Source organism: Cydia amplana, chromosome 7, assembly GCF_948474715.1.
Source record: "Cydia amplana chromosome 7, ilCydAmpl1.1, whole genome shotgun sequence".
NCBI lineage: Eukaryota > Metazoa > Arthropoda > Insecta > Lepidoptera > Tortricidae > Cydia > Cydia amplana.
The window spans coordinates 2,982,845-3,003,400 of record NC_086075.1 but is presented as its reverse complement, the minus strand read 5'-3'; the positions used below and the strand labels follow the sequence as shown (position 1 = coordinate 3,003,400).

Genomic DNA, 20,556 nt, shown 5'->3' with positions numbered 1-20,556 from the left:
CTGTCTCCTCTAGTTTAAATATGCTCCAGAATGCCGGCTCTCTATAAAAATAAAAAATAAAAACTAAAAAGACTGTTTTCCCTGAGATTCCTCGGTACACATAAATTTAAGGGTAAATAATATTAGTTATTAGCGGTACAGGATTTACGCCTTAAGCGGGTTGTGTTCCACCGATAACGTTTGTAGCTCTTTATGAGTTGCATTCAATGGAGCGGAACTGCAGGAAATAGCTTTGAGATTTATTTAAAAATGGAAGAATCTGAAACTGAATCAGCTGATTCTGTATTAATAATTTGATATAAAATAAATAGGTAAATATTATGTGATAATCTTTACACAAATTGACTTGGTTCCACAGTAAGCTTGTGTTGTGTTGTGTGTAAGGCTTGTGTTGTGAGTACTAGGCGACGATATATAAAATAAATAATTAAATATCTAATCTAATACCTTTAAACGAGCAATTCTTGTTTATTTATTTATTTATTTATATATATATTTCGGCGATCTCGGAAACGGCTCTAACGATTTCGATGAAATTTGCTATATGGGGGTTTTTGGGGGCGAAAAATCGATCTAGCTAGGTCTTATCTCTGGGAAAACGCGCATTTTCGAGTTTTTATATGTTTTCCGAGCGAAGCTCGGTCACCCAGATATTATATATAAAACAAATAAATGCCCTAACTAGTATTCGAACAAAATCAGGCAAAGGCTACCCATTTTGCCCGCAATTTGGCCCTATGATGCCTCTTCACAATATTCAGGAGGCATTTCCTATTTTTACGTTTTGATAAGGTAAGTACCTCTTGATCTTATACTTTGATATGACCTTGAGTCATATTATAGCATCAAATTAAAACAAACAGCCCCTTACAAAATAAATAAGTCTTACAAAAATGACTAAAAATAGACCTAAAATTTTATACGTTACTAAGTAGACTATTACAATGAATTGTAGGTTACTTAATTATAAATTACCCGCTTACTACACGCAATTAAAGTAACAAAACATACAAAACAATGTAAAATAATAATTATTAGAAACAATTTATCAATTTCTAGAAAAAAAATATGCCGAACTTCTTGACAATGGACAAACTATGAACAAAAATACCTAACCCTTATATTATACCTAAGAACTGTTGTAAAAAGAAATGAAATAAATTCATCTGTATTTGTAAAATAATATCTATATCATTAAACGATTCATTCTACATAAATTACAAGTGAGCCTAAAGAAATAATTTTAGACATCTTGTGACCTTGTGAGACGACTCCTAAGGGGCTACTGCGAAAACCGAATTTCGTAAATTGCGGGGATCTTTCTCTTTTACTCCAATGAAGGCGTAATTTGAGTGACAGGGAAAAATGCCCGCAATTTGCGAAATTCGGTTTTCGCGGTAGCCCCTCTGATTGCATTTTGTCAGCACTTATCAACGAGAGTTAACGCTGATTGATGCTCACGGTCAAAGTCGTATCAAAATGAGATCATAACCGTAACAACTTGGCAAATCTGAATCGGCCTCCAGGTTTAAATTAAAATAGGAATATTAAACAACGCTGAATACGCAATGGAGTTCTCTTCATATGAATATTGTGCATTAATTTTTGCGCGAATTTCTTATTTGTTTTTTTTTTTGGGTTCCGTTGGGTTAGTTGGGTTACTATTTTGTGACATTTTGCCTTCTCTCGTAATGAGATCAGAGATTTTGTACATGTCAATGTTATTTTGTTTTAGGTTAATAAACAGTATCAGAAAGGTTTACTTGTCATTAGGACTAAAACACTTGTGTACCACCGTCTTAGAATAAACTTAATATATTCCTTCTTTTTACTTTATTGTACAAAATATTTATTTAACCGAATTATTGAACCGAAAAACGAACACGAAATATTGTTCTGATGTAAATACGTTCCAGCTACATAAATTCAATTTAGAATAGAAATCATCCGAGCGAGGTGAATAAAGATACTATTTTCTATGAAATATCTGTTGAACTCTCATATTCATGAATAGAAACGTTAAAGTAAATTTATCTAAATTTAGAATCGTAAATTGAAACATCACTATGCTGATCGCTTTTCTATTTTATTCTACAAAGCAGAAAATATTGAAAGTAAAATAAAAAACATAATTAGTTGTATAGTCTTTTAAACTATGAAATAGAGAAATTTCTAAATGGAAAATTTTTGGGAACTTTAAATTTTTGCATGGAAATCAAAATTTAACATTCACTTTGAACTGTGAAATTTTCGAGAATAGTTCTCGAAAATTTCCCTAAATGTCAGATCTATAAGGAAGTTGGTTATGAGTTCCTACCGCGAGCCACGTTCGACATGTTGCATCTCTGCCACACTTACGTACGAATTTGCAAGTGCGACAGAGAGGCAACAAGTAGGCCCCTCTGAAGTCCACAGTACATAATTATGGCCCTTTAAATTTTCAACATAGTTGCGTAATGAGCTATAATTATCGCACGAGTGCGGTAATATATACTGTAATAGTACATTACGATACTAGTTCGAAAAATATGAAATTCGCAACGAGTGGCGATAAATTATAACACGACCGGAGGAAGCGTTTTAAGTCGACACGAGTTGCGAATCACTTATTCAAACATGTATCGTACAACGTTTTACAGTACATAATTATGACCCTTTAAATTTTAGATATACGTAATGAGCTAATTATCGCACGAGTGCGGTAAAGTAGCACCATAATTCATATATACTGTAATAGTTATTTTCGCGATACAAGTGCGAAAATGAGGAAATTCGAAACGAGTGGCGATAAATTAAAACACGACCAAAGGGAGTGTTTTAAATCGACACGAGTTGCGAATTACCTATTCACACGTGTATCGAACAACGTTTTACAGTATATATGGCACTTTAAAGTTTCGACATACGCACGAAAAGTGCTATTTTACGCACTAGTGCTATATGTACTGTAAATGTATTTTCTATATCTATAGCGATAAATACGACAAAACGATAATCCTACCCACATCGGAAGCATTGAACCGCGCGGGCTCTATTTCTGCATGCTCGGAGGCAAATTCGAACTAACATTCTGATGACTAAATGATGTCATTCGCGCGTGCATTTTACTCGTACTTGTTCGTACATGTCTTAGCGTGAGCGAGACACATGATAACAAATTGACATCATTTAGATATCAAAATAGAAGTTTGAATTGACCTCCCAGTAGCCACATATCTACAGGTATAATTTCCGATAGAGTGCCCACGGCGACTTTTTCACTCGACATTTTCGTTCGGATTTTTATTAATAGACTTCTGTCTATCGACGGAAGTATGTAAGATAAATTTTGTGTTGGTACTTTTGGGCGCTTGTGTCGAATTGATAAGGCTAGAAAAGTTATTTTGTTGGACAGTTATTCGTTGATGTAGAACTTGTTGATTTAAGTTTCTTGTCGATCTTCCGATTTACCATCTTATCAGATAAAACAGCACGCGCAATTTGTAAATCATAAATCATAAATCATAAATTTTTATTTGCAAGAACACGGTTACAATAGGTTACAATGTACTGAAATATCAGAAATGTATATAATTGATATTGAACTTATGGAAAATAAATGCAGCTTTCTATAATAGGTACAAATGAAAACATTTGGCATTTAATCTAAATGACCATCTGCCCGATTAGAACTTTAAGACAGGTACGTCAAATATTACGGCTAGATACGATATAAAGGATTAGATATGTCTGTGTCAAAAGTGACGTTTATGTTTGAAGAAGTGCCGTTTCTTCAAACATAAACGTCACTTTTGACACTGACATATCTCATTACGTATATAGATTTGACGTATCTTAAATTTCGAATCGGGCCGTATGTAGGTACTTAGAACTTTAGATCCATTTGTTGCTATTAACTATCATCTCTATTCACTAAGTTGAAAGAAATTTCTCATTGTATTCATTAAGTGTGATTAAATATAAGACCGTGTCACACCGCCGTAATTACAACGCATATACCTAATAAATAATTGTTTCACACCGGGACAGGCCAGCATGTAATATTCATTACGATGCATGTATGATGACCAATATGAATGCTAATGTTGTTATTACCGTATGTCGTAGCTGGTAATAGTATGGGAGAATAGTTCGAATAATGCGCTTTGAATGCGTATTATAAGAAATGTTTTTATTTTTATGATTATATGTGACGTTATCTATGAAAAGGGACCTTATTCGGTCGATGACGCTTACGTGATTATTAACGATGCTCCGATATAAATACAATGCCGCGCGACACTGTGCGGCGTAAGCGCCATCGACAATAAGGTCCCTTTCCATAGATAATGCCCCATATTATTGTATGTATTTGTGTTGTATGTATTTGTGAAAGTAAACCGAGCCTGTATCCTCAGGTGGCATGACTTTTCTCTGCCAAAAATGTGGGAGGTCGGGCCGCTCACGCATCGGCCTCCACAGTCACCAACCGTGGTCTAAAGCAATGCATAAATCCTCTGCAATAGACGCAAAGGCCAGTGATGATTGTATGTAACTAAATACAATAATATAATCATAAAAATTAAAAGCCATTTTGGTGGCAGCAGTTTTTCGTCGCGTCACCCTGTTCTGGTGTACGATTCGGCAGATTCCGGCACAAGTACCAGCAGCGGCCGCGGCACGTGCACCGCGAACGAGTATTAAGGCCTGTGCACACCGGCTTGCGTGTGCGTGACGTGCACGTGCCCGTGCGCTAAAATGTTGTAGCCGCACACGCACACGTCACGCAAGCGGTGTGCCGTCTCTCATAAGGATCTGTATACTACAACGCTGCACGCGCGCGTGGACGTGACGCACACGCAGCCGGTGTGCACAGGCCTTTATGCTCTAGTTAGTTAGGATGTGTTTGTCTTAATCCTGACAAACAGCGCTGAGACAGGATAATAAATCATAATCCCTAAGCCTGATACATTTTGTAGACTGATCTATCCCAGCTTTATTAGATTTAACTACGTTAAAATAAAATAAATGATAAAGTGTAGTGAAAATAAACTAGGTACTTAAATTTCATAAACATCTAAAACATTGAAAAAGTTATTACTTAACCTTAATTGATCATATTATTGTCATTGGCCCTAAATTTATGAAAATACACGCCACCAAAAGAGGAACGCAATTTTGAAATTAGTTTAGGTGCTGTAATCGAGTACATATTTATTCCTTATTTTAGCGTTCCTATAATGTTGTCCATGAGTACATTACCTTCTTATTCGTAGTATAAAGGCTATGAAGAGTGTTGTAGGTGCACATGCCCTATGGTTAATTAACATTTTTTAATAAGCAATTTAAGTCTATCCCTTACAACTAAAGTAACACAAAACTACAGACGACTTTTCAATTCAACTGATTGAAACTTCACCGCAACGATCACGAAAAGGCAATTTAGACAAAAAAATCCCTGATAAGGAATCCAATATGGCGTCGAGGTATTTCATTCTGATTGGTATCCCTTTATAAACATAAATTTGAACCGCGGCGACGCGAGATGGGGCTGTCGGAACTAGATTTGTGGGGTGAGCATCAGCCCTTTACAGTGTGTTATTTGAAAAAAAACCCTACAAAAGTAATATTCCGAAAAACTTTTACAGTACGTAGGTAAATAACTATTAGTTTAACTTTATGAAATAAAACTATTAAAACGGATTATATCGCGTATATTGAATTTATTCTACATCCCGACGTTTCGAACCCTTTACAGCGTTCGTGCATGGTCAACGGGTGAGCGCTGTAAAGGGTTAGAATTCTACATTAATAAATTCAATAAACGAGATATAATCCGTTTTAATAGTTTTATTTCATGAGTAACTATCGCGGTAACCGTAGACAATATTAGTTTAACTTTCATTATGTTACTAGTAAACTTTTGATTTTGCAATTAATAAGATTGTTTGACTACCAGGAGTGAACTATAGGACCCGTAACTAAGATGCCATGGTAGGTACTTACGCCAAGTGAAAGTAAGTATATATCGGGTTAAAATATGCGACGAAAAGTTATGTTATCCTTTGGATACATTATTTGAGTTTCGATTGGCGTTTTATAAAATGATTGCTAATTACTTACTAGTCCCTTAGTTGTTTTCCCAAAAATACCACTGTCACCAGTTTGGCACTGACATAAACGTCATCGAGAACGTAATTTACTTTCTATGCATCTCGCTCGTACTCGCATATTAGTGCAAACGAGATGTATAGAAAGTAAATTACCTACGTTCTCGAAAGCGTTTATGTCAGTTTTGACACTGTCAATGACTCATGGTACGGGCTCAGCTCCAATACTAAAACGAAAACATGCAAGACTAAGATAGTAAGTTTAAGTACTGTGTCCATTAGTATAATCCCTTTAACCAAGCATTACATTACATCTAAAGTCACCGTCAGTGCGAACAATTTCATTTCATCCCAACTCCGGTCGCTATCAAACCGTTTTGCGAAGACTAATTTAATTTGGAAAGAGAAAGGGTTGGCTGTGACACATATTTTTATGGAATCACATTATCTACAGGATAATACGGGGCCCTTTCCTTTATGTAATTGCGAGTAATGGATATGGCTGATGAATGTGAAAGGTTTTGGTACTGATTCATGTTTCCTGTGGGATATCGAAGACTTTTATTTGGCGCAGACCGATTTTTTGAAGTGAAAACTTCTTTAGCGGCGCTGGGCACTTTTTGAGGTGGGGAAAAAATGATAAACTCGAGACAGCGTAAGGCGATCACGTGACCGTAAGGGGAGTAGGCGATCACGTGACCGTAAGCCCTCATAATTTAAATGGCATTTAAATCTATAAAGAAAAACTCAATGTTATTTGACATTTATGTTGCGGACTCCTTTTCAAGACTCTTTATCTATGTTCAAATAATTTGACGGTGTCATGACAGTATGTAAATAAACATGTCAAGGAAAAAGTGTGATCTTATTTGAGAATGATAATAATATATAATAAATAAATAGAATACCTCCGCTAAACGTATGTATCGTGTTACCGTCGGTAACATAGTGAGGTGAGTTTTCACTTCTATCGGCACTCCCGGAGTGCAACTGTTGTTTTAATTATTTAAGTATTTTCTTAATCGAAATATTGTCGATTATATAAAGAAAGTAAGGTATGCCGATTTTCATTTTGTTGTAGTATTTTTTTTACCACACGTTTTCATGACTCCGAGGAAGATTTTATAGGACATACATCCACCAAATTGTATCTAATTCTAAGGAAAAAAAAACACAATTGCTCATTTCACAATTGTTCGTTCTGTCGTTTTTACAAAATTCCTTTAAAAGTAAATAAGAACAGTTTCTATCATAGTCTTATTTTTATACCCGCAGCGTCTTATTGACAACTTGTAAACCCTACCCTTTCACCCTGCACTAATACGGATACTTATTTATGAGAAATAGTGTCCCCGTTTTTACAATTCAGTGCACTAACATTTTTCGCATTCACAGGGTTGAGTGAGTAAGCATCAATAGTGGGTTGCGATATTTATAATGTGATAGGTAGATATTTTTACTTTATAACTATAATTATGTATCTGGATTTAAAGTATTGACGACCCACTGAAAGTTTTGCACATCCTAAATTTACAAAACAAAGGAAGAATATCTAGAGGAAGAACTTCCTCTGCCCCCGCCTTACCGCACCCCGCTCGCTTATTTAATAAAAACCGGCCAAGTGCGAGTCGGACTCGCGCACGGAGGGTTCCGCACCATCAACAAAAAATAGAGCAAAACAAGCAAAAAAACGGTCACCAAGTACTGACCCCGCCCGACGTTGCTTAACTTCGGTCAAAAATCACGTTTGTTGTATGGGAGCCCCACTTAAATCTTTATTTTATTCTGTTTTTAGTATTTGTTGTTATAGCGGCAACAGAAATACATCATCTGTGAAAATTTCAACTGTCTAGCTATCACGGTTCGTGAGATACAGCCTGGTGACAGACGGACGGACGGACAGCGGAGTCTTAGTAATAGGGTCCCGTTTTTACCCTTTGGGTACGGAACCCTAACAAGCTACGCATCATCGCACCGCACAGCTACCTCACACATCTCTGGTGGAAACATAAACAACGTTACGCATTCCTTACACAGCTCAAGTGCCTCGCACATCTTTTTTTGAAGTGAAAACTTCTTTAGCGGCGCTGTGCACTTTTTGAGGTGGGGAAAAGACGGACACATGACCTGATCGAAAAACTGTTAAGTACATGTAATGTCATTGAATTTTTCTTTTTTGATTTAAATGCCATCTAGTGAGTTTCGCTCTAACTGGTATTAATATAACTCGAGTACTAACAGTGATGTGCTTAGGGGTTTCAAGTAATGAGACGAAATAACGCTAGATGGCGTTAACCTCAATTATACATAGTGCTGCAGACATTTTGCAATAGTGATTGAGTTTTCACTTCTGCCGGCACTCCCGGAGTGCAACCCGTTGTTTTTTTTAATTATATATTAGGTGGAAACGCAGCCTTATTCAATATCAACGAGTAACTCAGCACAACTCCTTTCATTATTCCTCGTAAACCATGCTATAATCTCGGACAAAAGTAAAGGCACGAGGCCGGAGGCCAACGGCAAATAATTCGGGCAGAACACGTGTCCCACCCACGTCTATACCGGGAACTAGTGATGTGTTAAATTTAATGAAAAGTGACTAGATAAGATTGAGGTACTTACCTTCTTACAACGCTATAATGTCACATTCTTAGTAGGTCACTTTCGAGTTAGGTCACGTTCTGAGGACGCTATACCTACTTTCTGAGTTTGTCATTCTCCGAGTTCGTCACATTCTGACTTCTGAGTAGGTAGGTACCTCACTTTCTGAGAACGCCACATTCTGAATACGTCACTTTCTAAGTACGTCACTTTTTTTAGCACAGTAAGATTTCAGCATAGCGTAACTGCACGAACAATGGATACTAACACGAGTCGGCATTTGACATTTACTCGATCAGATTCCCTTTTTATCTCACCAACACATCAGTGCGAGCGAGATGGACTGCGATCTATTTTACCCAGTAGCTAACGTAAACGTTAAGTGTCAACTTGTGGTACGGCTGTAGGTCTGTAAAGTGTCATTCTATACTATGGAACTTGCTAATTATTTATGTAAACAAACCGCCATAATGAAATTGCCTGTGAATGATAAATTTAGTAGTGACTTTTGTTTACATAGTTAGCAAGTGCCATAGAATGACACTTTAGTAAAGTCGTGGACATTTATTTAACCTACGTTTTTATAAATTTTCTAAAAAAATATAAAAAACAATTGTATGACACTCATACTCGTTTTCAGAAGTGTGCCGTCACTATAACACTTTAAACTCTCGCGTTTTGCAATATCTTTGTCTACCCCGAACATTTTTATAAATTAATTTCGAGTAGTTTAGTGCTGTTTTATTAATATCTCCGTTGACATTTGCTGGATTGTCAGGCTTTCCGTGACGACAGCTGGTGCAACTCAGCTGAAACGTCGGAATTTAAGGTAAAAACAATGAAACTATATCGCGGTAGACCCGTTTGTGAAATTAAATATGTGTCCCGTCACTATCAGCGCTCACAAACAGCGCAGTGTCAACAAGCCGCGAGCCCAATGCAAGAAGCTTAAGAATAAACTGCCAACTGGGGCGCTGGCTTACCTTTACTTATGAGGTAGACAGCAGTGCGTTTTATATGCAGTGATATTCTGAATAAGGTTGCTGACACATGTCGAATTTCATAACTAAATCCAGTTAAATAGATAGAAAATGAGCAATTTATCACAATACATTGGAAAGTTACAATATATAAAAGAAAGCGGCCAAGTGCGAGTCGGACTCGCCCATGAAGGATTCCGTATTTAGGGGATTTATGACGTATTAAAAAAAAACTACTTACTAGATCTCGTTCAAACCAATTTTCGGTGGAATTTTGCATGGTAATGTACATCATATATTTTTTTTTTAGTTTTATCATTCTCTTATTTTAGAAGTTACAGGGGGGGGGGGTCACATTTTACCACTTTGGAAGTGTCTCTCGCGCAAACTATTCAGTTTAGAAAAAATGATATTAGAAACCTCAATATCATTTTTGAAGACCTATCCCACACGTATGGGTTTGATGAAAAAAAAATTTTTGAGTTTTAGTTCTATAAGGAACCCCCAAAATTTATTGTTTTTTTTTTTCTATTTTTGTGTGAATTTTTTTTTGCCATTTGGCTACGGAACCCTAAAAATACAAGACGGCTTAAAGTTACTTTTTTTCTTCTTTAACTTCCAAATAGGAACAAAATATTGGTACCATTCAATTCCTTACATTTTATTTAAACAAATATTGTACAGCAACAATATACATAAACGCAATATTTCACCGACAAAATCGCAATTTCCTTGTTTTTCATACATCGAAACGGCTTCTAACATTACATGGTGACGTACATCGTGTATTGCCATTTTGTTTGAAGCGTTTCGTCAGTAAAGTGCGGGTGCCAGACTGACCATCATTTGTGACTTTTGTATTGCTTTAAGACAATGGGTCCCATACAGACATTTGATCCTCAAAACAAACCTGATCGATTGATACCATTCATAAAAAAATTGTCAAATACCCTATTAGAAGGATGAACTGAGAGCATTGAGAGCATTATAAGAAGTATTTAAGAAAAGCGGCCAAGTGCGAGTCGGACTCGCCCATGAAGGGTTCCGTATTTAGGCGATTTATGACGTATTAAAAAAAACTACTTACTAGATCTCGTTCAAACCAATTTTCCGTGGAAGTTTACATGGTAAATTTTATCATTCTCTTATTTTAGAAGTTACAGGGGGGGACACACATTTTTCCACTTTGGAAGTGTCTCTCGCGCAAACTGTTCAGTTTAGAAAAAAATGATATTAGAAACCTCAATATCATTTTCGAAGACCTGTCCATAGATACCCCACACGTATGGGTTTGATGAAAAAAAAAATTTTGAGTTTCAGTTCGAAGTATGGGGAACCCCAAAAATTTATTGTTTTTTTTTTCTATTTTTGTGTGAAAATCTTAATGCGGTTCACAGAATACATCTACTTACCAAGTTTCAACAGTATAGTTCTTATAGTTTCGGAGAAAAGTGGCTGTGACATACGGACGGACAGACAGACGGACAGACAGACAGACATGACGAATCTATAAGGGTTCCGTTTTTTGCCAGTTGGCTACGGAACCCTAAAAAGATGTTTACTACTAAGTTGACGGTGATCGTATTAGCAAACTCTTAAAAATCTGATTTGATCAATGCTGCAAGATTTACAGCACCGGAAAAATTAACTTTAATAGTACATTATTGTCGAGGTTCGGAAGTAGCTACTAGCAGGCTGAGGATTCGTTTTAAACGGACGACCTTGGGAGTCCGTTTAATTGAATCCGAAGTCAGCAAGTAGCCTTCCAGCCGAGTCATATATAGTGCTTTTCTCAAAAATGGTGCAAGAAATAGAAATATTTTACAGAAGCAACGTTCTAATTTTCACAGAATAAAGTAAAACCATTAAAAAAAAATTCTTGCCGCCTTTAAAAAAAAAGACGTGTATTTTTCTGCTGAAAATACGCCAACGTATTTGAGACACCTAAATAGTCGCGGTACCAACATTATAATAATAAGTGCTGATCATCGGTTTGGCTGTTTAATGGACCTATGCCTTCATTTGATATGGAGTTTTAAAAAGTTTGGAACTCGATAAATAATGGAATTTGTATGCAACATTGCAGTCCCGAAATCGAGACTGCAATATTTTTAACTTTTTAATTTTTTGAATGACCATAAACTACGCACTTCGCGACCTATTTTTTAACCGGCAACGTCGACTTTGCCGTCCATTTTTGAGAAAAATAATATTCTTTCAGAGACATCGCACTAACAGTTTATCATGGTTATGTGTATTCCATGCTAACGTACGGGCTGTGCATGTGGGGTAATGTTGTCATATAGTGGACATGAATAAAGCATTAAAGCTCTGTTTTATACGTCAAAACATATTTACGACATATTTTTAAAAGTCCAGATTTTCGTTTAATAATAATTCGGTTTTTGGTCTTTATTCGTTACCTATTCCTCCTAAATCCTAGAGTAATTTTTGCAGTTTGTAATTTGGAATCTTCTTTTATTCCATTGTAGTTCAAAACTAGATTCGATTTTATCCTTTTAAAAGGACATCGGGACTTAGGAGGATAGTGCCCATTACAGTTATCAATAGTGCAGTAAGAATGGGTCTACTTTATCAGTTGACCATAGGATATTACTGATATTTTAAACCATAATTATTAGGTACTACCGCTTTAAATGGTCTGCTTGTATTACAGTAGAAGAAATATTATTAACTCCAAAGAATGTTATCAGAAAAACAAAACAAACAAACATTTTAATTGTAGTTAGTTTTAGTTTTATATACCTGTCTATGTCTTTTAGTAATTTATATTAATAAATAATACTTTGTATATTTTATATTAATAATATAGAATAAGATTTATCAAAGAAAAACAAAGTACTATCATAACCAGGGGTCGGACAAAAAGTGCGGATGACGTCAAACCACTTATAGGATGATTTCAAATAGTATTTTTGATTTTCATAAACAATTATCACTTATCATTTATCAACCTCTTTATTAAACGATATCGCCACTTGAAATGAGTAAGTACGTTTTTGACTGACACATTGTCAATCAGATGAACAATAAATTGACTTCGTTATTGTTTAGCTATTGTATCTTCACGATTATATTTAGCTAAAATGTATATTTACTAATGTATAAGAAAACGCTCTAAAATGTCATCTGTACTCGAATATTGTGGCAATTTTCCGTTTTTGGAGGTACGTGACAAACACGTATACTGCTCTTGCTGTAATCAAGATATACCAACGAAGAAATTTATTTTATTCACTACATCACCCTACCACCTGTATTATTAATTCCATGGATTTATTTACGATTATTTTGTTACTTCATTAATACTACTTTGTTACTACATGTCACACGGAAGTTTAAATACAAACTCAAACATCATCCTGTGTGCAAGATTACGTCATTTTTACGTCATCGGCACTTTTTGTCCGACCCCTGATCATAACTAGTTATTCCAACTATATGGATGGCACGTGCAGCAAAGCTCTTCCTTTTTTATTCGTAAAGATAAAGTTTTATGATGACCAATCGGTGCAAATTATATTTCGTCAACTATAACTACATAAAAAAACATGTGTTTTCTTAGTGCCATCTAGTGACATTTCAGAGAACTAACAACAGTAACAGTAACGTTCACTTGTTTCTTGCTATTTTATCATGCCGTCTTAGACGTAGTTCGAGCGAATTCCACAAGATGTCGCTGTAAGTAGAAGCCACAAGATTAGATACTGATGCGGTGATGCCTATCAAAATCGATTTAAATACCAGATAAAATATTTTTTCTACTCGTCGACTGCAATGCTTGAATTAAGAGTATTAAGACTTCGTATACCAAAGTGAAATCGCATACTTTTTTTACTATGGGACCCCAACTCAACTATAATATTTATTTCGATACAGTTTAGTCAACTATAATATTTATTTCGATACCGTTTAGTCAACTATAATATTCATTTCGATACAGTTTAGTCAACTATAATGAGATTGACCAATCGAAAGCGCGGGGCAAGTACCAGGGCCTCATGAGTTACGAGAAGGTCTCGTTGATCAACCGGCCGGGGGCGCGGGGCGCGGGGGCCGGGTCGCGTACGAGTATGAAGGTATCGCGGCTGCTCGCGCATCTTAGCTGTATACTTTTGGTTTTTTTACCTGTATATATGATTCTTCTACTAGTTTTAAGTATTTTTTTTGTTGACTCGTAGAAAAAGTATTGTATACAATAGTGATATAATCAAGCTTTTCAATCTCGTACCTTTACTTAGGCAACTCAGCAAGCTTCGTTGCCTAAACACGGTACTCGACTGAAAAGCTCTCCATTATATCACGATTGTATAAAATACTATTAAACAAATACGGTAAAGTAAGTTATATTTTGATGTATGCCCTTCGTTTTATGTGGTCCATAAGAAGGCAACGTCAAATCTCAGACATCTGAGTTTTCGTAAGAGAATTTGTACGAGTAACTCGTAAGTGTACTTTACTTCTATATGAAATACATGTCATTTCCCAAAACCGTACATAAAATCTCTTTGCAGTAAGCCTGTTGTAAAACTGGAGCCCTGAAAATGACAAGGAGAGTTCAATTGAAAATCAAATTCGGAAGTATAGGTTTTAATAAAAGTTTATATATTTAAATTACAGCATAATTTCAGTAGGTATATAACTAGAACAGTGTTAGAAATATTACTTTCATGACGTGAGCACATTTTATTAGATACGATACGATAGCTTATCCCATAATTTATTTGCATTACCAAAACACGAAGGTATGTGGAATTCTACGACAATTTTTCCCCTTAATTGAAGTAGTTTCCACATTATAATGAAGATGAATATGATCTTGCTTTAATTTTAAACACTGTTTTTATTTAAGTGATAATTATATCAGATGAAACGTCTACTATGGTAATCATTGACGCTTGTGCGTTTGCGTTTACCTATATTTTTTGGTCAAGCTTCAAAGTGCACATATAACTTTTAGAATGTGTAAACTTCCCCGATTTACACATGTTTAGGTTAAGATATAAAAAGACAAATAATGAGAAAAAAATAACTTCGGACACAACACACTCTCTCTCTCGATGAAACCTCAACTTAAAAGCGACATACATCTTCAAAGTTAAAGCTACGTATAATCTTATAGTAGTAATAGATGTAGAAAGCGAAGCTTCCATCTCTAAGCTAATTCCACCCTAATTCGAAATTCAGATCATTCCTGTGAAGGAGATGGTCCCCGTAAATAAATATTTACTTCTACATTCGCCTACCTTTTTAACTTTAGTAAGCTAACACCCTAAGGCATAGAATCACAAATCTAGCATTCACTTACGAGGAATCCAAAAGAAGAGAAATCTGAAATTATCGTTACATCCTGCTTACGTATTAATAATAAACTAATTTAACTATGAGACTACAAACGTTGGCAAAAAGCGATCATTCTAACGCTAAAAAAGCTAAACTTTAAAACTATACTTAATACTAAAAATATCGTTGGATTGTGCTATATATCTAAGGTGACATTATCTGGATTGTGAAAATTAAGTTGTTGATTTGTATGTGGTTATACTTCATAATCTAGTTTATAGTGAAAATTACTTATAAGTATATTTGTGTTTTGTAGTTTATCTTATTTTTATAATTTAAATTTTCATGAGCGACAAACTTTTATGCATTTTGATTTAGAGGCACTTTTTTAAGTGGCTGTCGTATAGATACAGTGCACGATTATTATTGCTAATAGTAAAGTCTTTATTTTTGATGATGAGTGTAAGCCTAATTTTAATGTTAAACGATTGGTAAATATTATCACAAATATTGTAAACATTTGGACTGAGTTCTCACGTTACGTTATTTAGCATGTGCTACAGATATTGCTGTATTAAAAAATACATTAAATGTATTTCATTTAAGAAACACGTTTAGATTACATTCCGTTTTAATTTTAGATACCGTTTCATCTATATTATTAATTTTAATTTTCACTTTATTAGGTACTTTAGATTGGTTAACGTTGTTAATAATTTACGCATCTGGAGGTCTGATTTCCACGGTGACTGATGTGGGTCCAGGAGTGGTTGGCGACCGAAGAGTGGCGGACCTGAGAGAGGTCGCCGAATGCCCACTGCTGGCTCTTGATCCACGTCGAGACCCTGTAAGACAACATTTGTATCTAAAGTGTATTCGTATTAGTAATATATTTCTGGATATACTGTATCCCATTGTTTATATTCATATATTTATGTATCTTCTATTACGCAATGAAGATTTTCAGATTTTTTGGCTCGTGCAAAGACCTTATAATTTATTTGCACATTGTTCTTTTGGTTGCAAGAATATATTCAAGCAATAGGATACTAGTATTATTCTGAAATATTTTGCTAAGTTGCAGTCAGCCAAGGTATGCTTTGAGCCAATCTCAACGCATGTACGAAAGTTATCTATCATGCTGTAATTTTGGATAGGATATCAAATCAATCTAATGGTTCTATTGAGTATGTTTTGTTTTATACGAAGTTCTGAAGACAGGTTTAAGTCAAGATGGAAATCGAAATTATTTTCTAACTAACAGGATATACTTATCTCATCTCATCAAAGTGAAAATTATGTCAAAATATTCTTTATTACTCGAACTATACTACCTGTGATTTATGATTAAAGATAATTTTATGTAGGTAAGTAATTAACATGCACTTCATACATATATTATAAAAAAATCGTGTACAGATTTTTAACTATTACCTACTCGAAGTATCTAATAGCTTTCTGAAGTTGGTATGACTCTTACATAATGAGGTAGATCTTAGGAAAAGCCACTGCTAAGTTTGGCGCATTCACAAAGCTAGGCTTTATAGCATTTACTTTACTGCAAATTATTTGATACTAAGCAATATTTGTCCAATTTGATTTTGCATTCATTTTAGAATTTTGCTTTCTTGACTCAAAGCCCAATATAGTTGTCAATATTATTTTCTACTTAATTTTACGTTCAATAATGAGTGTAAAGCATTTAAGAGGTTCTTGACCATAAGATTGATTGGAACAAAATATAGTGTTCAGCAGTATACAATTAAAAAAAAAATCATTGTCATCATCATCATCATCAATATTATTTCTTACAGGACTTTGAATAAACAGTGTAATGTTCACGGTAATTTCCTTTAAATACACAGGTGATGCCGTGATAAAGAACCTCTTTTCTGATATCCGCTTCGTAAAGATTTCAAAATGGTGACCAACTCTAGAGTGATGTTCTGTTGTAATAATAAAGCAAAATGTATACTCAAAGTAACCTGAGGGTTTTCGGTGAAGCTGATGGCTTTGGTGATGGCGTGCTGTTGGTAGATGGAATAAATTATGAATGTTAGCATTGTAATGATAGGATAAAGGTAAGTGTAGATTATGAGAATAGGGATCATCATAAAACAAATATCGCTTGGAATTTGCTGCCTGCTTAAAATAAAAGTCGACAGCAAAAACAAAATAGAAATATAATAAAATCAGGAGTGATTAAATTATATAATTAAAGGTATAGCAAAGGTAAAAAGGTTTCGAGCAAACGATACGTCATAGGATGATTCCATATTGTGTGTAGGCATAGGTAAAATCTTTGGTACTTTCTGTAAAAGTTCTGCAAAATACAAGCGAACTTACCATTAACAATCGCTTTGCATTTATTTTATTACTGTTAGTAAAGTTGTATATTAATTTACTTATTTACTGTGTGCTTTTAGGATAAAATAAAACTTTTAATTAAATCTATTTTGTATCTTATAAAATCATAGACATATTGGATCAGTTATGTATCAACCGATAAGCATGTGTTTTGAGATTTAAAATTGATTTAGGTAATCGTATTGTAAGTAAATTTTGTGAGTAGGTATCCAATACATCTCTAGCAGTAACTCAAAATAGAGCTATATCCACATTGCAAATACAAATCTAATAATATATATGTTATTCTAAATTGTAAATTGCCACTGACAGTAAGAATGACATCACTTATAGTACTTATACGTACCTAATGATCAGTGATTGGTGAGAATGAAATATAATAACAAATGAAAATTGAAATGGAGCGAAGAAATAATACCTAATTTTATTTTTGTCGTTCTTACTTTCAATCCCGTCCGTTACATTAGGTACTTTTCTCTTAAAATATTATCAATTTCAAAAAGTCTCTGTTTATCTTGCAATATAGATACAGCTTCTAGTGAACTTAGAGTAATATTTAAAAAATGTAAACTGTATTACCTATGGGTCTAAGTACCTGGACTAGGTGAATGGGGTCTGAGCTCCTGCTGGCTGGCCTGTCTTGACGGCGGGCGCATGCTCACGCGGGACCCGCGGCGGTCCTGAAATAATATATTAAAACCCAATTAAGATATGTGTTCCATAAAGGCCTGCACAAACCGGCGGAGCGCAGCGCAGATCACCGAAGAGCATTTACGCCGCGCAGCGCACACCGGCGAGGTAAATAGCTGCTTAAGCTGCTTTGATAGTGCACGACACCTTGCACTTTGTGACTATGCGCTGAAACTTGGCACAATTGATTCTTAGCTGGTCTTGAGTTGATAGAAACCGGGAGCCAACGAGAGCCACCTCCTTTTAGTGGGGGGGAGGGCGCGCTTCAATTAAAGCAGTATTAGGGCATGTGATATATCATTTTCGGATAAATTAAGGACGAGGAATCTATTTTTAGAACAAAAACAATGCACTTTCTAACAAAAAAAATTGAATAAAGTAGAAAAGACTAAAAAAAGAATATTTGTTTTTTTTATAATTACCAATTATTTTTAAATTATAACAGAAATCTCAAAACAATAAATATAGCCGTAAAGCTACACTTATCTAGTTTACAAAAATATATAGTTTATTATCTGTTAAAAAATAATATTCAGCGTGGTTGTGGTGTTTTAAACACACGAATGGTGAATATATTATTGGTTTAGATCTGTTAGCGCCACTTGCATCATCCCACTAACCCGGGGTTAACCGGTTAAACCTGGAGTTACAATTTAAGCTACCGGGTTTTCCAATTGAACCAGCCACGGCACTGTTTTATGCATTTGCAGTATTTGCACCTGACAATTTCTAAACGTGCTTCTGCAGCAACAGGCAACAACGTCCATATAGGCTCCCGGTTGTTGTTGAACTTCGTGCAACCTCAAGTAGACGGACAGGGTAGATTTTGAGCTTGTGCCAATAACTGACACCAAACATGCACCCCTTGATATAACATGGCTTTTAAAAATGCTGATCTAAAGTAGCTTTGGTCTGTGGGATGTCTTCTATCTGCCGGTCTTTCTTAGTATATTTAGGTACTGTTATTTACGGCACTCATTTACTGAAGTATACGATGCTGATCTGAAATAACAGTTATGACCCACAATCTTCTGGTTTAAGCTTGGAGATCCTATTATAATTTGTTTCAAAAAGCAGAAAATCTGACCTATCTTATAAAATGACACTCAGATCATGGTGCATGCATCTGGTGCTGTCGATCGAGGCTTTACGACACTCATAATATGTACTGTTGATACGTATGTGATGTGGTGGTACTGGCAGTTGCACAATTGCACATGTGCAAAATTTACCTTAGCTTGAGGAACTGTGGGTGCATATAGGAACAGGAAAAATGTATCACACTTTATTTAATGAATCAGTATGTGTGCTGTCATGATATCGCCACCGCCTTAGGTATAAATGGTATATTTGGTGATAGAAAATTAAGAAAAGACGGGTTTTAACACGGTATCTTTGTTCAATGGTAAAGGAAAGAGAATAGTGTACTTCAGTAAATGAGTGCCGTAAATAACAGTATACTAAGAAAGACCGGCAGATAGAACACATCCCACAGACCAAAGCTACTTTATATCAGCATTTTTAAAAACCATATTATAATTATCAAGGGGTGCATAGGGTCAGTTGGCACAAGCTCAAAATCTACCCTGTCCGTTTATTTGGGGTTGTACGAAGGGCAACAACAACCGGGAGCCTATATGGACGTACTTGCCTGTTGCTGCAGAAGCAGGTTTAGAAATTGTCAGGTGCAAATATGTACTGCAAATGCATAAAACAGTGCCGCGGCTGGTTCAATTGGAAAAACAGGCAGCTTAAATGTTCAGACCTCTGTATGTGCAGTGGATCGTCATCATCATCTTCCTCGCGTTGTCTCGGCATTTTTCCAAATGTACATTGCGTTGTTTCATTTAAAATACTACGCGCCACTTGCACTATCCCACTGACCCGGGGTTAAGCGGGTAAACCGTTAACACAGTATCGAATTGTACTGATAACCATGGTTACTCCAGGTTTAACCGGTTAACCCCGGGTTAGTGGGATGATGCAAGTGGCGCTAACAGATCTAAAACAATAATATATTCACCATTCGTGTGTTTAAAACAGTACTTCACGGACGATCATGCATTGAGATCACCCTGACCCACGCTGAATATTATTTTTTAACAGATTTATATAATAAACTATATATTTTTGTAAACTAGATAAGTGTAGCTCTACGACTATATTTTTTGTTTTGGGATTTCTGTAATACTTTAAAAAAATCGTAAGTATAAAAAAAAACAAATATACTTTTTTTAGTCTTTTGTACTTTATTATTTTTTTTTGTTAGAAAGTGCATTGTTTTTGTTCTAAAAATAGATTCCTCATCCTCAATTTATCTGAAAATGATATATCACATGCCCTAATACCTATAGCTTTAGAGAAATGTGGCTTCAATTGAAGCGCGGCAGCGTCGAAATTCCCCCCCTCCCCCCACTAAATATGATTTGGCTCTCGTTGTCTCCCGGTCTCTATCAACTCAAGACCACCTAAGGATCAACTGTGCCAAGTTTCAGCGCATAGTCACAAATTGCAAGGTTCCCATA

General features: G+C 35.4%; 1 protein-coding gene across 7 annotated transcripts in view; it reads right to left on the bottom strand.

Moving 5' to 3' along the window:
* Nucleotides 1–14,265: 14,265 nt before the first annotated feature.
* Nucleotides 14,266–20,556, bottom strand: part of LOC134649392 (uncharacterized) — a 102,159-nt gene continuing 95,868 nt past the window's right edge. For 4 of the 7 annotated variants that reach the window (XM_063504134.1, XM_063504136.1, XM_063504138.1 and 1 more), the window contains 3 exons: nucleotides 17,937–18,021; nucleotides 16,960–17,004; nucleotides 14,266–15,819 (listed from right to left, as the gene is read on the bottom strand). In XM_063504134.1, coding sequence (XP_063360204.1) covers nucleotides 15,692–15,819; nucleotides 16,960–17,004; nucleotides 17,937–18,021 — 258 coding nt within the window. In that variant the 3' untranslated portion in view covers nucleotides 14,266–15,691. Of the gene's footprint in view, nucleotides 15,820–16,959; nucleotides 17,005–17,920; nucleotides 18,022–20,556 lie in introns of those variants that run through there. The other 3 variants (XM_063504139.1, XM_063504137.1, XM_063504140.1) reach the window with 3 other exon arrangements.